The sequence below is a fragment of the Balearica regulorum genome, chromosome 4 (assembly GCF_011004875.1).
Source record: "Balearica regulorum gibbericeps isolate bBalReg1 chromosome 4, bBalReg1.pri, whole genome shotgun sequence".
NCBI lineage: Eukaryota > Metazoa > Chordata > Aves > Gruiformes > Gruidae > Balearica > Balearica regulorum.
Window position 1 is genome coordinate 53,106,722 of NC_046187.1, and position 18,069 is coordinate 53,124,790.

General features: G+C 38.8%; 2 protein-coding genes across 2 annotated transcripts; both read left to right on the plus strand.

Moving 5' to 3' along the window:
* Window positions 1-27: 27 nt before the first annotated feature.
* Window positions 28-8,968, plus strand: SGCB (sarcoglycan beta). The gene is made up of 6 exons (XM_075752177.1): window positions 28-65; window positions 2,295-2,504; window positions 3,427-3,612; window positions 3,725-3,916; window positions 5,132-5,263; window positions 6,098-8,968. Exons 1-6 carry the CDS (start codon window positions 42-44, stop codon window positions 6,299-6,301), a joined length of 948 nt encoding a protein of 315 aa, XP_075608292.1. The 5' UTR covers window positions 28-41; the 3' UTR covers window positions 6,302-8,968.
* Window positions 8,969-9,155: 187 nt separating this feature from the next.
* Window positions 9,156-18,003, plus strand: LRRC66 (leucine rich repeat containing 66). The gene is made up of 5 exons (XM_075752176.1): window positions 9,156-9,230; window positions 9,453-9,953; window positions 12,333-12,502; window positions 13,043-13,370; window positions 14,791-18,003. The coding sequence occupies exons 2-5, from the start codon at window positions 9,458-9,460 to the stop codon at window positions 17,487-17,489; spliced, it is 3,693 nt and encodes a 1,230-aa protein (XP_075608291.1). The 5' UTR covers window positions 9,156-9,230; window positions 9,453-9,457; the 3' UTR covers window positions 17,490-18,003.
* The last annotated feature ends 66 nt before the right edge of the window (window positions 18,004-18,069 follow it).

Consider the following 18,069-nt stretch of genomic DNA (forward strand, 5'->3'; position numbering starts at 1 on the left):
AGGGGGCGCTCGCATGATCCCCGCAGCAGCGGCGGGGGAAGATGGCGGCGGCCGCGTCCGAGCAGGTCTGTCCCCGCCGAGACACAGGCACGGGGAGGTGGCGGGGCCGTCCCCGCCGGGGCGAGGGGGGAGCGAGGCCCGCCCCGCGGGTCCGCGGCGAGCCGCCCCAGCAGCCGCTCCGGCCGAAGGGCGCTGCTTGTGGAGGGGGCGCTCGGGTGGGGGCGCCATTTTCGCGTCGGTTGCCGAGGCTGGTATGATGCCAGCGGCGGGGGTGCGGGGCCGCGGCGGGCCGACCCGGTCCCCCTGGCTTTCCACCCCCTGCACCAATCGGGGAGGGGAGAAACGGCGCTTGGACGGCGTTTCGGACCCGTGCTCGGCGCCGTCCGGGAAGGACGGCCTTTGCCTTGCGGGGGCAGCCGCCTCAGCGGGGTAGAAGCGGCCTGAGCCCGCTGTCGAGGCGGGACCCGTTACAGCCCGGAGTTGCGCCGTCTAGCCCGTAGATGCAGAATCTCTGACAAAGAAAAAGACTTTCTGTTTTCGAAATAAAACGTTCTGGTATTTCTGCACGGGAATGTGACTGTCTTGCGTAAATAGGCACTTGCCACTACTTAGTGACGCGGAAAGCAGCTGGTCAGTGCGGTTGGTATTTATAGGACTGCGCTGTCAGTCTCAGTTGTCTTGTTACGCTGGCACAAGTATGGTCGGTAGCTCAGCGGCGGTGTATAAATAAGACCGAAGCTCAGATTCGGGCTCAGCCTCAGCATCCGAGGTCTCGCAGGGGAGCGAAAGCTGAATTTGTCAGAAGGGGTGTCACTGCCCCCGGGCGGAGGGGTGGGACAGGGGCTCTGTCAGCGCCGGGCAAGCTGGAGGGAAAGAACCGAGCTTGGAGGGCTCATCTTTCAGGAGCTCCTGCATCTCCACGGGACTCTTCATCACAGCGAGTCCGTGTATGTGCATGTGCGCAGGTGGAGGCAGTGGGTAGGAAGCCCCAGATTCCTGAGGGGTCCTCGGGTGCCGTAGGAAGCACTCCCTAGTTCTGCATGGATGGTCCAGCACTCGTTCCTGCAATTACAATTTCAGCCCTGTTCTCCCAGTCCTGGTGCTGTCTTCTGTTGTGCTGCCTTACCAGGTGAAAAAACTACATGGGAGTTTTATCTCACCATCACATCCTTTCCAGAACACACTATCTTCAGTACAAGATACTGTCCTGTTGTACAAGATATCTGTTTCCTTGTCCCCAGAACACAGATCTCTTCTCTCGGTTTCCCTGCCTAGCCAATTCTGAGTTTGTGCGGGGTTAGAGTGGCTTCTAGAACATCATCAAGGAAGCCCTCCGTAAACTCTTCAGGTCAAGCACCTTTCTCAACATCATTTCCATGTTCTTTGGCAGCAGAAGAAAACGAGACATTTTTATCCATTACATCGGTATAGACATATGCAAGTACAGTAAGCTTAAGGCACAGCCTCAGGATTCATTTCAGATGAACAAACTTAATCCCATCAAAAAGGTCAAGCCCCTTTGAAGAATTGAACTCTTAAATAGCAGCCTGAACCATTCAAGGGAGGTGGAACACAATTTTGGACCAAGCTACAAAAAAACATCAAAGGTTTATTTTCCCCATGAATACCTCAAGAGTTTCCTCTACAAGTTACTTTGTAACATTGACAGGATATCCCTTGCGATCTAGTAACTTCAAATGATGAAATTAAAGCCAGACTGGCCAAGTAACCCGTGCCAGGTTTGAAGACTTACAGTATTTTTCTTAATGCTGCATGCAAGCAATAGAAGTTGAATACAAACCCTGTGCTATCAAACTAACTTTAAAACTGTATCTGCCACCCTTCTTTTGAATAGACTCATTGAGAGTTTATCCCGCATTAGCATGGAGGGAACTAAAATGCTGTGTATTGGTGAGTGATCTGCAGGATTATGTCCTGTATCATCCCCAAGAGGTGAAAACTTGATGAAGTTCTTTATAACTGTGGTTTGGTTTGTTTTTTCACTGCAACAATGTAATTAATAATTCCTATCTGCCATGATAAAAATGAGATATAAAAACATATATTGTCTGAATATATCTGGATTTTCATTTTAGTCATAGCATTAGCAGAGATTGCAGTGGTTATAAATGTGTATTCTGAGTACAGAGTGGCAGACTGAAATATAGTGATGAACACACTATCTAATATATTCCACTAGACAATTCAAGTTTATATTTTTTGCATACATATATGTGTGTCATTTCAGTGGCTTTACACGCCTTATAACAGCTAATCCATGCTTTGTATTATAGCAAAGTTCTAATGGCCCGGTGAAGAAGTCTATGCGAGAGAAGGCTGTGGAACGCAGGAACGTTAATAAGGAGCACAACAGTAACTTTAAAGCAGGATACATTCCAATTGATGAAGACCGTCTCCATAAGACAGGGTTACGTGGCAGGAAAGGCAACTTGGCCATTTGTGTGATTGTTCTTCTTTTTATTTTGGCTGTTATCAATCTGATTGTGAGTATAATAATTAGGCTGTAAGCAACATTAAAACATATTTAATTTTGATGGTTTATTAGAGAAATAAAACTTATTCCAGTATGGCTGAGAAGGACTTAAAATGTACTGAAGGAGATTTCTCATTTTCTCCTTTCTTTTTTGTTCTTTTGTTGTTTGAGCAAGATTAGACAGAAGAATCTTCTAAGTTCAGTCATGATTATTTCAGTTATCATGGTCCCAGCAAGGAACCTACCATTTATGCAACACAGAATTAGGAACCTTGAAAGTGTCTGTCCATTCCCAAAACTCGGTAACAGCAAGTGTGCAAAGTGTTATTAGTGCAGTTCACATGTATTCAGGATAACCTGTTATGCCAGGAACATTTTACGTATAATAACAGAGCTGCACGTAAGCATTCAGAATTAATCAGCCACTGCACTTTAAACCTTCATTGTTATAATTACCACTTTTTTATTGCTTGATTAATGAGAAGTAATGAGTTACTTTTCATAATTGGACATCCACCTGTGAAGGTGCTTTCTTGTAGTTCAAGGGTAAGTATATCCTCAGCTGAGCTATTTTGTTCAGGAAGTTTGTTTAGCTAATGATACCATGGTTACCCTTAAACAGGAAAAAGATTTAATTGTGGAGGTGATTTAATTTCAAATATATATATATATTTATTTTTTAATATATATACAAATTACTTTAGTTACCATTTCAGATGAGTCTAAAAATCATGTAAAATGCTTTTCACAATTAAATGTGTTCTGATGTTTCTAGCAGGAATTAAACTGACTAAAGTAAATCCATACCTTAAGCTCATTTAAACACTAGCATTAATAATTATTTCAGATAAAACATCTAGTTAATACGATTCTTTTTGTGAGAAGATCCAAACGATCACAGTGATCTTTGAAAATGTGTGGGTTTTTTTCAGATTACACTAGTTATCTGGGCAGTGATTCGAATCGGTCCCAATGGTTGTGACAGTATGGAGTTCCATGAGAGTGGCTTGTTGCGGTTTAAGCAAGTTTCTGACATGGGCGTTATACATCCATTATATAAAAGCACTGTAGGAGGTAGACGTAATGAAGATTTGGTGATCACTGGAAATAATCAGCCTGTAAGTTATATCATGAATTGAAAGTTTGTCAGCAATGCTATGAAATTACACTCACATTATTAATAAACATTATATTTGAAACATCATTAACATAATGACTTTGTTTCTGAAGATTGTATTTCAGCAAGGAACAACCAAGCTTAGTGTGGAAAAAGACAAAACATCTATTACCAGTGATATTGGCATGGAATTTGTTGACCCACGGACACAAAATACCTTGTTCAGCACGGACTATGAAACTCATGAGTTTCATCTGCCAAATGGAGTTAAAATCTTGAATGTACAAAAGGCCTCTACAGAGAGGGTATGTCTCGTTTAACTACTTCTTCCTTTTTGTAAAAGCTCATTACAGGATTGCTGCAGCTGTAGAATAAGAAGAAAGTTTACTAGCACAATCTTTCAAGCATATTTAGAAATTTGACTAAATGTAGCTAAAAATGCAGCTCTGAAAATGTAAATCACCCTAAAAATTAGAACAGAAATGAAAACTGACATCATTAAATGAGTGTAATATCCAGAATACCATGCCAACTAGGCCTGTGTGTCTTTTTATTAAGCATTTGTCCATTTTTGTGTGCTTAGATCACTGTTTCAGAAATAAAATTTCTATGAAAAGCTTCTCTGTTTCTAGTGAGAACTTACAAAAATAATTACCAGAACTTCATGTGTCATTTTCCTTCTATTGGAGATAAATGTTAATACAATGAGAATTTCAGAAGTCTGAGTAAAACTGTAGAGAACAATCACAGCATTATAGGAGTTACATCAGTTCACAGCTTCTAGGTTAAAGAAGTTCTTAGTTGGTTTCTACACTAAATATGCTTTATCAGAAAACTAAAAAACCTAAATATTGGTGTTGTACATTTAAAATGTTGATCTTAAGGCCAAACTGAAATTTCTTTCTTGTATATCATCACTTATAATAAAGGCTTTACAAATAGAGTACAGCTTCTAGTTCTTTGGTATAACATTAGCAGAGTAGTATCAGTGGTTTTGTAGAGGGTTGAGTGTGCCGTAGGAAGCACTGAGCAATCCTGTTAAGGACAAACAAAAAAGAAAATTTAGTTTGCTTTTCTTTGTGTTTCCTCTGCAGGCTAACAATTAAATAGTATGCTCCATGAAAAAAAAACAAACCTGTAACTTTAAATACATATGAGGAACAGATTAAATGAAAACAGAGGAGTAAATTTACATAGTCACTCCTAACAGAAAGCCTATATTTGCTACCAGTATTAACTGTGTATCCCATAAACTGTCATATGAATTGTTATTTTTATCACAAACAACATGCAAACATAAACTATTTTACATACCTTCCAAAATTAAGTAATCCTTGTTTTCAAACGTGACTGTGGAAATGGGCAGAAGCTTCATAGGCATAATGAGAGAAGGGCAAAAAGCGCATTGAAGGTTTTTATTAAATTGTGTAACAATATTTTTAAGGTAAAGTTACTCAGACAAACCCAAGCAGCACGTTTACATTGATCTGTAATAGGCTTTTTTTTGTTTATGTTCTTAGATTACCAGCAATGCAACCAGTGATCTAAACATAAAGGTTGACGGGCGTGCTATTGTCCGTGGAAATGAAGGTGTTTTCATCACAGGCAAGACCATTGAGTTTCGAATGGGGGGTAACATGGAACTTAAAGCAGTAAGTATTTCAAATCAGCATTTTTTTTAACAGCTTAGCTTCAAATTCAGGCTGATAGTATCCTAATCATGCTTTATACGGATTCAAATGTTATATAAAGTAGTCATGCATAAATTTGAGTTGTGGTCAGTGTATTTAGTAAAGTTTTTTAAAAAGTGGATTACTACTTTGCTGTTAATTAGTGGTTCAGGTAACAATGATTTACTACTATTAAGAAGCTAAAAACCCACAATGCAATTAAAGCTAAGCTATTGGCCTCTGCACTGAAATGAATACCAAAGGGAATTCACCTCTTCTGGAGGTTTTACTGGGGACAGCAATGTTTGACAGAGGGGCAGAGCATACAGTCAGGAGCACTACCTCCTGTGCTGCTGCAGCAAGACTCACCAGCATTCATTGAAGATTTTTGGACATGGTTAAGATTGCAGAGCATACAGAATGATGGAAAGGTTAAAGGAGGATAAAAAATAGAGATACATGCACTTTATTTAGTGTGTGAATTAATTTCATGTATGAATTCAAACACCAATTCCCATTTCACGTACATATTTTTAGATTTACTGCATTTGCTAATAGATCTGTCAAGTGAAAAGCCATACTGCTGCTGTCTCTCTCAATATCGATCTACCACTGAAATAGCAAAGTACATTGCTGGCTATAATTGAGAAATTCATGGGCATTATTCACAAACTTAATTAAAAAATGAACCCTTTTTATATGTACTTTTTTTTGTCTGTTGATTTCTACAGCCATCCTAAAGCTGTCATTGATTCATTAAACCAACTTGTCCTTTTCAAAAACAACCTGCCTTGTTTAAATTCTCCCTCTTAATAGGAAAACAGTATTATCCTGAACGGAACTGTGATGGTCAGCCCATTGCGACTGCCAAGTTCTTCTTACGGGGAACAGTTTAATAACGGCAACTGGCTGCGTTTCAAGCTCTGTATGTGTGCGGATGGGACACTATTCAAGGTTCAGGTGACTGGTTATAACATGGGTTGTCAGACTTCTGTCAATCCGTGTGGAGCCACGCACTAAACCACAAACCACTACTGGGAGAGTTCTCTTTTGTGTTTACATATATTTGTATGAAGTAATTGCATGCCTTCAAGGATTTCTGTTTTTACAGCAGTTTATACTAACATTTATTACATAATATTTTTAAGCAAAGGCTGATAATGTTCAGCGGTATTATGTCATCATCCTGTTAGCTGTAATAGTGGCACTGCTTTAGTAAGCTTTAAGTCTACTGAAGTACTTTCCTCAGTTGGGATCTGTAGAACATATCTAAAGAACATGATCTTAGCAACAATCTCGACTGCCTTTAAAGGAGGATTTTGTCCTACATCCCAAGACCTCAGTGGCTGCTGAGAACACAACTGTGATCTGAAGTATTTCAACAAGAATGTTGAGTTGTTGCTGGAAGTGGATTTGCCTGGGATGGCTGAAGCGGCAAATTTTTGTCTTCTCTTAATTTCTTACTGAAGGTTGATACAATGATTTCCCCCAAAATTATGCGGTTTACCAGATGTGTACTAAGAAAGAGAGGAATAATGGCAGGTTCACTTTAAAATATTGCGTTATTTCTACCCTATACTCTCACGTAGGTGAAGAAGAAATTATGCTAGCACAAATAATATTTGCAAATTAATATCAAGTGTGGAAATGTAACTTCAATTTTGAAATATCTTGTGATTTTTGAAGTGTTGCTTGAGCTCCCATTCTGTCTGTGCAGTTTAGGGATTCTACAGTTGCTTAATCTATGTGAAGTATTTATAAAATGTGTTTATATTAGAAGTACATTTTTAAAGATGTACATGTAACTTGCTCACTACCCAAAAAAAGTATTTTCCTGGGTACTTTAATATGAACAGTGTATGAATTCATTATTCAACAGGTAATAATCTGAAGCATGACTGTAAGCAGCAGTGTCTGAGATCAGATCTTTTTCCCCATAAATGCCAGCACTGATGCATTGTTGAGAACCTCAGAATGAAATTCTAAAGTTAAACTGCAGGTCTGTAATTCTAAATGCGATGGTATCGAATCCTATGACAGCAGAGTAAATACACGTGTATCTGAATTTGTCAACAGTGAAACTATGGTAAACTGAGACCTAATTGAAACTGTTAGAGCCTTGTAACTGCTTTTGCAGAGATAAGGTGTTCCAACTCATTATGAGTTTCCCACTCCTCCCTCCCCATGTATTTTTTTCAGTTTAAAATAGTTTGTTTTGCAGGAGCATCAAGTAACCTTAATAACGGAGGCCACAAAGGTGATGCTACAAGTAATTTTTTGACAAGTTTTTCTAGATAAGCACACGCTTCTCTTCCTAGAAGTTATGCAAATGTTACACATTAACTTCAAAATTGGTCATTTGTTATGGGAAGATAAACTATCTACCCTTGTTTTATAGCTCTCACAGTACATAGAATTCCATAAAACACAAATCAGCTCCTGCTGCAACAAGAGCTTCATATCTAAGGTCCGGATTGCTGTATTTACTAGAAGCCCTCATGCAGGATGTGTATAGATGGAAGTGATTTCTAGAGGGGGATCCTTAGGTCAGGCATTGCACCACACAGGAGGTCAGAGGGGTCACATTTCCCTCATTGCAAAGCCAGATTTTGATGGTCAGTAGTTGTTGGGGTTTGGCAGGGTGGACAGCAGTGCGGCTGTTCAAACAAAAATGGAGTAAACAGAATAAAATGTAGCAAAAGCCATTGAATTGCTCACATTAAAGATTATGGGAAAGTATTAACATTTTGCATCCTGCCTTCATGGACTTCATAGTTTTACTACTGTTAATTTTTATTAACCACTTCAACATGCATTTTGCTGAAAACATGCACACATCTTTGCTGCTAAGTAGTGCACCAATTAGTGTCTGTTACCATTAAGAGGAGGAAGTAAACTATAACATTTTTAGAATTTTCATTCATGCTAATGGAAGTTTGTCACTTTATTTTTCTACATATATATATATATAAAAATAAACACACACACACACCTATAAAACATAAGCAGCAGCATCCTTGAATCTGAAATAGATCTCGAAAATGACAGATACTGCCTCTGTCAAGTCTGATACATACAAATAGGATATTAAAGCTCTTTGGTTAACACTGCCACGCCTATATGCTAGCCTTGGATTCCTGTAATTCTCAAGAGTTCTTTTTAAAATACTTTATGCAACATAGCTGAAAGATTTGTCACAAAGGTTAAAATCATGGTTTGAAGAATTGGTCTTGAAGTGTGGATTTTCTGTCAAAATGTAGCAAAACTGATCATACAAATACCAAATGAAATAACTTACCAATTTCTTAGCCACTATTTATGTATTGTTAATATATTTTGTTGCCTTCACTACACAGTTTGAGAAATGCTGGCACCAGACGTGCCCTGTGTTGTGCATTTATTTGTTGTTTACCTTCTAACTGCCTAAGGTACATTCTTCTATACATATTTAAAACACTATGTGGCACATTATTTATTTCAGTCCCACAGATGCACTCAAGTTTCTGTGTGTTTAAAGTACATTCTTCATGCCTCTGTGTAATATACCGTACTGGGTACGCTGAGAGAACTTACATGTGAAGAGTTCTCAGCATATGTAAAGGTGGTGATTGTTTCAATAGGTGAAAGACAATTGAATTTCTAATCTTTGTTTTGAAATGAAATAATTTCAATAAATTCTAACATGCAGCTGTGGTTCAGAAGTGTTATTTGTAAGAATATAATTTTTCATTAAAAATACATTGTTGTGTTATTGTCAGGGAAACTAGTATTTTATTAACTGTAAGAATGAAAGCCATTCTACATCTATTCGTCATGGATTATATCTGGTGGACTTTGCTCGGTGGTAATTGTGTATGATACCTAAAGTAGAGTTCAAAAGTCCCCATTGTTGTTACTTCAGGAGTTCCTGGGACGCTGTGTTTCTCGACCGAACAGCTGGAAAAGAAAGGTCTGGATTGTTTTTTGGGAGAGGTGGAGGGAGGGGGAAGCGTTACCAGTTTATGAATGTTCCTTTTGAAACATACCTCAGAGTCCAAAACTATGTTTAAGGCAAAATGTTAGTAATGCTTTGGGTATTTGGTGTTGAGTTTTTTTTAACGTCAAAGTATTTCCGCTTTCTGTTTAACTCTTGTTGTACTGAACTTACCGTAATTTTACATTTTACATCTAGATACTATGGATAACCTTCACTTGAGTGTCATAGCTGTGGTCCTTTACTTTAATCTTCCTGGATCAATGGGAACCAAGTCACAGCGGATTCTTCTTGATATACATCACCATTCAGACTGCCGGTGGGATGGGGAGTTCTCAGCAAATTGTTCTTTTACCGGAATATCTACTATTCCAGAAGATGTGTCACAAACAGCAACCACAGCTGATTTTAGTTACAATAATATTAAAACTTTCATGCATACTGATGAAAGAAATGACAAATGGATGCTGAAACACCTGAATCTCAGTAACAACCTGATTTCTGAACTCTCCTTAACTGCTTTTAGAAACTTACCCGTTTTAGAAACTCTCAACCTCAATGGTAATGCCATCCACACCCTCACACTGGACGTACCTATGCCTGCACATGAGTCTAAAAAGCAAGGAAAAAGCTGTCACCTCCTGCCTGCTCTGAAAGTATTGTCAGTTGAAAGAAATAATCTTCACGCAGTTCCAAGAGGTAAGCTCTCAAAATCTTTAAGGACCTCACTCCGAAGCGGTAAGTTGGTTTTGGATATGATTCGGTGCGTCTGGCTGAATTCAGAATGCGACTAATCCTCTCATTTAGTTATGCTTAAGGGTAAGGAAAGTTCCACCTGCGTGCAAACACAGAGACTGAAGCAAATGGGTTGTTTCGGGTTAGGTTGGGCTTTTTTATAAAGTCTTTGCAATCGTAATGCCTCAGTGTCAAATACAACCAAATTTATCCTCTGAGAGCCCAAGCAGTATTTTTCCTTCTTGTATAGAAAGGGAAGTAAGGATCTTTGGAAAAACACCAGCCTCCACAATCCAGTCATGAACCTGAACATCAAGAAAATTATGGATAATGAGTTTCATATTACTCTTCAGAAGAAAGTCAGTACTCCCTTAAATAAAACTTGCTCCAATTTCAGTATTTCACGAAGACAGGAAAATACATTTTGTTCAGTCAAAATTTTGCTCTATGCCTTCTGACACCCAACCAAAGTGACACCTTCTAGTAACCAGAGAGGGTTGTAAGTTTTCAATAGGCTTTCAGAAAGTGGTTGCTAGTCGCTGAACTGTGCTATGCGTCATAGCCTTTATGACAGCCTCTAGCCTCATAAACAGATGGTTTGCGTTGTCCAAACAGTGTTCAAATGAAGCAGAACCTGCAGTACAAGCAACACTATCCTATGTATTGTTTGTTGAATTTAATTGTCTCTGATATCATCATCAGATTCATTAGCTCTAGACTTTGAAAATACTGGGGAGGGGCAAACCAAAAACCCATTTATCTCGCAAAGTCAGACAAAGGGAATAATTTTGTGCCTACACAGGATCCTTGAAGTTCTATTTTTCTCCTTTTTTTATATTAAATAATTCTCTGGCATGCAGGAAACCATTTCACTTAAATATTTTGTAGTATCTGTACGGTTCCCATATAGACAGTATAGAAAAGCTTACATTCTAAAATGCATTGATGCTGATTTTATTTGTTTTGATAGCTAAATATGACTACACATTGTAAGATGCCTCAGTGGGTCAGAGAGATCAACCCTTTTCTGTAGGAGACCCAGTTTTTAGATGTTAGAAGTCAAATTGCTATGCATCATACCACCATACCTCAAGTTATAGTTAAATCCCACATTCATTTAAATACATGTTCAGAACTTCATTTTCCCTCCTCCAAAACACTTTCCTAACATTCTAGTTTTTAAGTGCTGGTAAGAAAATGCAAACTGAATTTCTAAAGCAGAGGGGTTTGGCCACAGAGAAACCCTTCTCACAACCGCCACCACCACCCCAGGTGTCGGGCTCCTGCCCACTGCTGCCATACCAGCCTGTATTTATTTGTAGCAGAAGTTTAGCGTCAGGGAAGCATCCACACTACAAGGAAGAACTGACGAACTGCCAGAACCTCCAAATGCCTCTCCTCTCAGCTACCTCTAGTTTTACAGCAGGAAGGAATCATTCTCTCTGCTTTTCACAATAAACCCAAAGAAAACAGAACAGCAAACTGGAGTAAGAGATTTCCAGTAAACCAGATGACAGCAGGGGCAAAATTTTTTAAGGAGAACTGGTATCTTCTCAACAATGCTTTTTGATCAAAAATGACTGTAGAGTGACATTCAGGTGTTACAAACTGTGGTGATGCTGAGTGCTCCCACTGGAACTTGCAGGCTGGAGCTTTGGGGCTGCCTGCACAGCACTGATGAAAAATGCAGTATATCTCCAGCATTCCAAAGGGCTACTTATGCAAGACAGATGCTGTCATAACTAGGGTACGCTGAAGAATATACTGTCACGTTTGATAATTCACAGGCAGACAGGCATAAGCAACAACGTGGGTTTGTTTTCAGTCAAGTTTACATCCTATGCATGCAGTTCAAATAATTCCACATGTGAAAAACTCCAGTGAACTTGCAGATGGCAATGAATAGGAGATAGTGTATCACCCCTTGCATCTCCATCTTTTATTTACAGTTAACATATCTGGATTTTATAAACTCGGTATATTCCACCTTTTTCCCACTCCTCCTTTCCTACCTCCAGTTCTCCAGAGAAGCGTGCTCAAAGTCGAGAGATCACAGTCAGAATAATTTTGATAGCACAAAGGAACATTACTGCTTTTATGGAGATGTGAATTTTTAAAACATGCATCGATTGTGAATGTATTAATGTGTCTGCTGTTGATGCTACGCAACTTTTAGAATGGGACAACCACTTGAATAAGAAAGGCATGGCAACTCAAAGCCTGCAGCCACTCGTTGCGATAGATGTGAACGGAAGGAATTTTGTGGCAACGGATTTTAAAAAGCCACTTGACGCGATTGGGAAAGCAAGGATGTGAAATATAAAATAGTTTTGTTCTTCCTAGGACTGGGCCTGCTGCAGTCTTTGCAAACTGTCCATTTGTCATCCAATGGCATACGACAGATCAATCTGGATGATTTTCAAAACTGTTCACAGCTGAAGGACATCGACTTGCAAAACAACAAGATAACTAAAATTCATCCAGATGCCTTCAGGGACCTCAACAAATTACAGGTTGTAAAGGAATATGACAACTGTTTCAATGGTTTGTGTTAATCACCATTAAAGATACTATCAACTATTCAGCATGATTCTATTGGTCTTTGATTACTATATTAGTATACAACTACAAAAAAAAAGAAAATGGTGAAAATAATTATTATTTTGATATATTTGCTTTTCATATATAGGAAACCACACACACTTGTAAATACACAAAATAAAACCATCAATTCATCATTTATCTATGCCACAAGCCAGTAACTGGCTTAAACACAGAGGTCCTTTTCTACCCCCACCCCTTCCATGGCAAAAGCCCCGTGGCTTCCCATTCACACAGAGGTGGTTTACAACGGGAGAATTCTGAATATACCACAATTTAAGCTTTTCATTTAAATTAAAAAGCACAGAACAATATTCTTGAAATCCTAACCAGATGTATTGTTCCCCTAACTGCAAAAGCACTGGTAAATTAAAATAAATGTTATTGTTGATATTGCCATTAGGATTCCATTGTAAGATTTATCGAATTAATTGTGAAATATTTCCCAGTAGGTCATGGATCTCCGCGAAAATGCTCTGACAACCCCTCTACCACAGGTATTAATCAGTTTGAACTTCTTTCAACTTGAAGTGGATTTGTCAAATAACGGCTGGATGTTTAACTGCAGACTAAATGTTTTCAAACATTTATTTCATTTTTTTTTTGACTCCACGAGGAAAAAGTGGAGTATTTCCTACAATAAATCTGCCAACAACTCACAGAAACCTCTGCTGTACCTTTCAAGTTTCCATTTAAACTGCCGCGATGTTTTGCTCAAGAGGGCTGTAATCCCAGCCAGGAAGACATCGGTGTTAAACTGTGATTTGGACAACACAAGGGGTATGTACAACCAGGACTTTATCCATATGCTGCTAAAATTCAAGTGCATGCAGAATGATCAAAGAAATCTGGTTCAAAAAGTGAATTTCTAAAGATACTGTTTAACATGAACTGAACAATTTAACGTGCAAATTATTTCATTAGACTGTAGTATACCAGTTAGACTATTTGAAAGTCACCTTTCCAAAAAACAGTCTTCATCTCCTTCCTTACATTAAACTAATAAGCAATGCCAAATTATACACAAATTTCAGTAAGTAGTACGTTGCGAATTTATCAGTTAATTTTGGAATGCAAACAAAGGACAGAATAGTGGGGTGGCACTTCCGGGGCATATAAACTGAAAAGGATACAATAGTGTTTCTAGTATTCAGTTATAGCAAAATGAAAGTTTATTTGCAAGGGAAAGGATTTATATTTCTTCTAAAAAAGTACAGCTACTGTAGCACACAGTTCACTTTGGAAATGAATTCAGCACTTACAGTTAATACAGAGCACTTGAAGTGTAAGCGACAAAAATCTACAGAGCTAAGACTTCCCATGCAGAAAGAAAACTAAGACCAAACTTAGAGTAGAAGGTGTATTTGTCACGTGCCGCAAGGCCAAATGGTTTAACTCTAATGGACTAATAGCACTTGGAGGCTGGTAAGGCTTTCCCCTTGGAACGCTTTATCCCCAGATGAACATACATGGGGTCCATCAGAAATGCCACCTGCTTTGTCTGTTAAGAAGGAAAGTCACAGAAACTGATCATGGAATTAAAATCAAACACACTGGATTGCACCAAAACCCAACTGGGAGCACAAGCAGATCCAAAAGCAAAGGTGTACATGCAACCTTGAAACATATTCCAAAAGCCAACAACCAGCCATGGCCTACACTAGCTAAAGTTGGAACAATTGCTCGGCCGATAGAAACATCCTTAGTTTTCAAACCTTTTTGCTGCAAAGCAGTAACTACAGGAAAATCACGGTGGTTGAAACATTGACAGTGATCTAGTGTTTAGTCTCCTAGCTGCACACAGTGACCATGGTCACGCTGGAGAATGGCTGCCTAGAAATAGGGATCTTCCAGAAGGGAGATCAGCAAGTGTTTCTAGTACAACCCAGAACATACTTGTGTAATTTCAGTGACCTCCTCCCTCACCCACACCATTTTTCTTGTAAAGTCTGCTATTAAGACCCCATACATACTGTGTTTTAAATGGGGGGGGGGGGAGGAATATATGATCATTTAACAGATACTTGGTACCATGTAAAAAAATGACTATGAATGGATAAAAAGAAAATGGATTTTATAATAAATAGCTAAAATTATCACAGATAGGTCAGAGTATGTCCTTATAGAAATAACCTGACCCTGCAAACCAAGTATCCTATACCTTTAAGAAAGATTTAGTTTGTATTTTGTTTTATTTCAGGTAACGGAGTCTCTTGGTGGACACCTAAAGGCAGAATTTCAAAAGATAATCATCTTCCTCATATGGCACTGGATAAAATGAATAATTTAGTGATATACAATGCTGACAAAACTGCTGACGGGTTATATCTGTGTATTTTTAATACAACAAAGATGAAATATCTCATCTACAACATACAGGTGAAAGAAAAAGTTTCAACATTTTTGGTTAGAAAAGCCCGGGACACTAACACTGGTTTTCGACAAGGAAGAACAGAGCAAGACCTTGCATTGGCCGTCTGCCTCTCCGTGTTCATTACATTTGTTTGTGCTTTTTGTCTGGGTGCTTTTGCTAGACCCTACCTTGTGAGCCTGTGGAGACTCATGCGCAGGAACAAAAATTCAGGTTCAGAACATACTTATTCTAATCAAGCTTTTTCAGATGAAACCTTGAGCAGAGGGTGCTCTGCAAGCAAACCAATGCAGCATAATTTGTTCATTAGTGATGAGAATTCTTCAAGAAACACATGCATTTTTCCTACAGAAACTTCTACTTTGCATGAAAGTGTCATTGATAGCAGCGTACATGCACCAAATACGGAAGAAGAGTACCAGAAAGAAAGCAATAATGAGATCTATGTGAAGAAAAAACCAGCATTTTCAGACATCAAAACTAGTATCAACAATTATGAAAATATAAATATTGATGATAATGGACTATATTCTGTAAGGACAGATTACAAGAACAGCAATGAAGTAACACCAAGAAAATTAAGGAGTAATGACATTTCATTGTGGGAAGATTCAAAATATGCAAATAATGAAGACTCAGAGAAGAGCAGGTTCCCTCCTGTACCCAGGAGATTGAATGCTGACTCTTACTCAAATTACACTGACTCTTCAGATCTGGATTTATCCTTTACGGAAAAAACTGGCTTTCCATTTTCCACAACACAAACACATACAGTTGCACAAGATTCTAGGAACAGCCAGGTAAGCAACAACTCTGGTCTGCTGCGGTCTGAAACCACAAAGGCTCCACCAGAGTCTCCTGAAAGAGAAGGTATCGTTTCACATAACGAACCCATAAGCATTACAAAATTTATGCCCAAAAGGCAAAGCTGTGATGAACAATTTGGTCTAAATGGCAACATAAATATAACCGGTGATGTAGGAGATTTTATTTCACCCGGTAGCTGCAAGAGAGGCACAAATATTGAGAATTTAAGTGTCTACCAAACAATAGAAAACGCTCCTCTTAGGGATTACGACTGTAAAACGGAACGTACAAATGAAAAATATGCTTCGGCAGATATATTTGGCGATAGTTCTTCAGATGAAGGGACTCCATTCACAATGAGCGACTGTAGTTCTCTAGCAGACTTTGAACTGGAACAACCCGGTGTTAGTGACAACCCACCAGTCTGTCAGTCGTCAGTAGAGGAAGCCAATACAAACAGTGGAACCGAGAAGTTCTCAACACTGCCAGAGTCTCCAAACATTGCTGCTGAACTTCAGCATATTGGGAAACATAAAGACAGGAACAATGGGTATTTTGAAACCACTATTAATTATGGATCAGATACCATCATGCCTGAAACAGCATCGCCTTACACTGATAAATGTAGTGACCATATAAGCACGTCAGATTCAGACACAATTAGTTCTTCAGATCAGGAAGTTCCTGATACGTTTGATTATTTTACTAATGAAGAGTCAACAGTACAATACTCTGATTCTCTCCACAATCAAAATACAGATTTTGGTAATACGTTACTTTCATTAAAACATTCTCCCACATACAACACGGATACAGAGAGTGCTCCTGAAGAGGCTGAATTGCAGCTGTATCAGCTTGCCATTGAACCTCAGCATCCCCTCAGATTCAGTCCCACTGAACAAAAAGAAAATGCACCAGAGGGAAGTACAGATGAGCACAACAATAGGAACTCCTCCAAAAAGAATCATGGCGAAGGGGACATTACATTAAGAAGAAACACAAGTCCACCTGAGGACGATGACTTTATTTTTGCTCCCATTGATACTGGTTTGAATGAAATCGTTAAAAAAACATCACTGCTGCATTCCAGCAACGAGTTATCTCTTCAGCCTCTGCCTGAAAACACAACTGAAAAACTTTTAACATTTATTACAGAGAAAGAAGACTTGCTACCACAGGGGAAGCAGGTGAAGACAGCTAAGGCTTGTGCAGATCAATTGCAAAGAGATTTTAATGAGAAAGACTGTGATGGATACACAGAATTACAGGACACCAGCAACTGGAGTCTGCCCAAAGAAATGCAGTCTTGCAGTGCTGTGGCAGATTTTCTGCATCTTCACTGGTCTGGGAAAACACGATCAGTCTTCAACACAGGAGATCATTTCCAACTGGATCAGAGTGACGAGGATGGACATTCCTTCTCAGTCCCACAAGGCTTCTTCAATGAAAGCACACGACAGAGTTCGCGTTCATTCCCACAAAAGACTACAGGAAATACAATCTCTGAAAGCATTGATTCCAGCGAGATGGAGGATGACACGACATTGACAGGACTGGAGAAAAATTTTACAACAGCTGGCAACCTCCAAAATTCAAGTGAAAAGCTCAGTCAAAAAAGTCAGAACAATTCAGGACAGGGACAGTTTTTTGTTAAGAAGAAAAGAGCATTTGATGGATTTGCTAATGTTCTGCAAAGCAGGAGAACAAACTTCAGTAGTTGAGACACAGAAGTGTGATATTAAGCTCCCACAATGTCTATGTCATATAGTAGGTGCAAAAATGATTGTGTAGTAAAAGGAACTGTGTAGCTTTTAATAACTATTGAATACCATGGGTTGGGGGTTTTTTGGTGCTGTTTTTTTCCCCTCAGAACAACTATCTGCCTTTAACTTCAGAAATCCAAGTTACGGAACTAGACTTAACAAGGAGACATACAAAGCCTGGATCCATCTAATTTAAAACCACTGTAATTCCAAAGGGTAATTCAGGCCAGAAGCCATGGACTTGTGTTTAGTTTAGAAGGGTACTTGTAAACAAAAATAGATTTTTATAAAAAACAGCTCTAGGATACTGAAATGATAAATGAATAAAGCTTTTGCTGAGTTATAATAATAATAATGTATATTTACTTTCTCATTATTGTTGGTACTAAGATATTAGTTTCCCTGAGAATTTGCCTTTGATATGCACGGTTTTGTTTCTCTTTGTCTAAAATAAATGTAATACTGAAATTATTGTTACACTATTACCATTATTTTGTTTTCCTGCAGGACTCACCCTATACAGTGAAATAATACATAT

What these genes read in the sequence shown, in the direction of transcription:
- SGCB (XM_075752177.1), top strand. Translation starts at nt 42, where the DNA reads ATGGCGGCGGCCGCGTCCGAGCAG. An exon ending in CGGCGGCCGCGTCCGAGCAG is followed by an intron (nt 66 to 2,294) that starts GTCTGTCCCCGC and finishes TTTGTATTATAG; the next exon opens with CAAAGTTCTAATGGCCCGGT. An exon ending in TCACTGGAAATAATCAGCCT is followed by an intron (nt 3,613 to 3,724) that starts GTAAGTTATATC and finishes TTGTTTCTGAAG; the next exon opens with ATTGTATTTCAGCAAGGAAC.
- LRRC66 (XM_075752176.1), top strand. Translation starts at nt 9,458, where the DNA reads ATGGATAACCTTCACTTGAGTGTCATAGCTGTGGTCCTTTACTTTAAT. An exon ending in GGGACCTCAACAAATTACAG is followed by an intron (nt 12,503 to 13,042) that starts GTTGTAAAGGAA and finishes ATTTCCCAGTAG; the next exon opens with GTCATGGATCTCCGCGAAAA. An exon ending in TGATTTGGACAACACAAGGG is followed by an intron (nt 13,371 to 14,790) that starts GTATGTACAACC and finishes GTTTTATTTCAG; the next exon opens with GTAACGGAGTCTCTTGGTGG.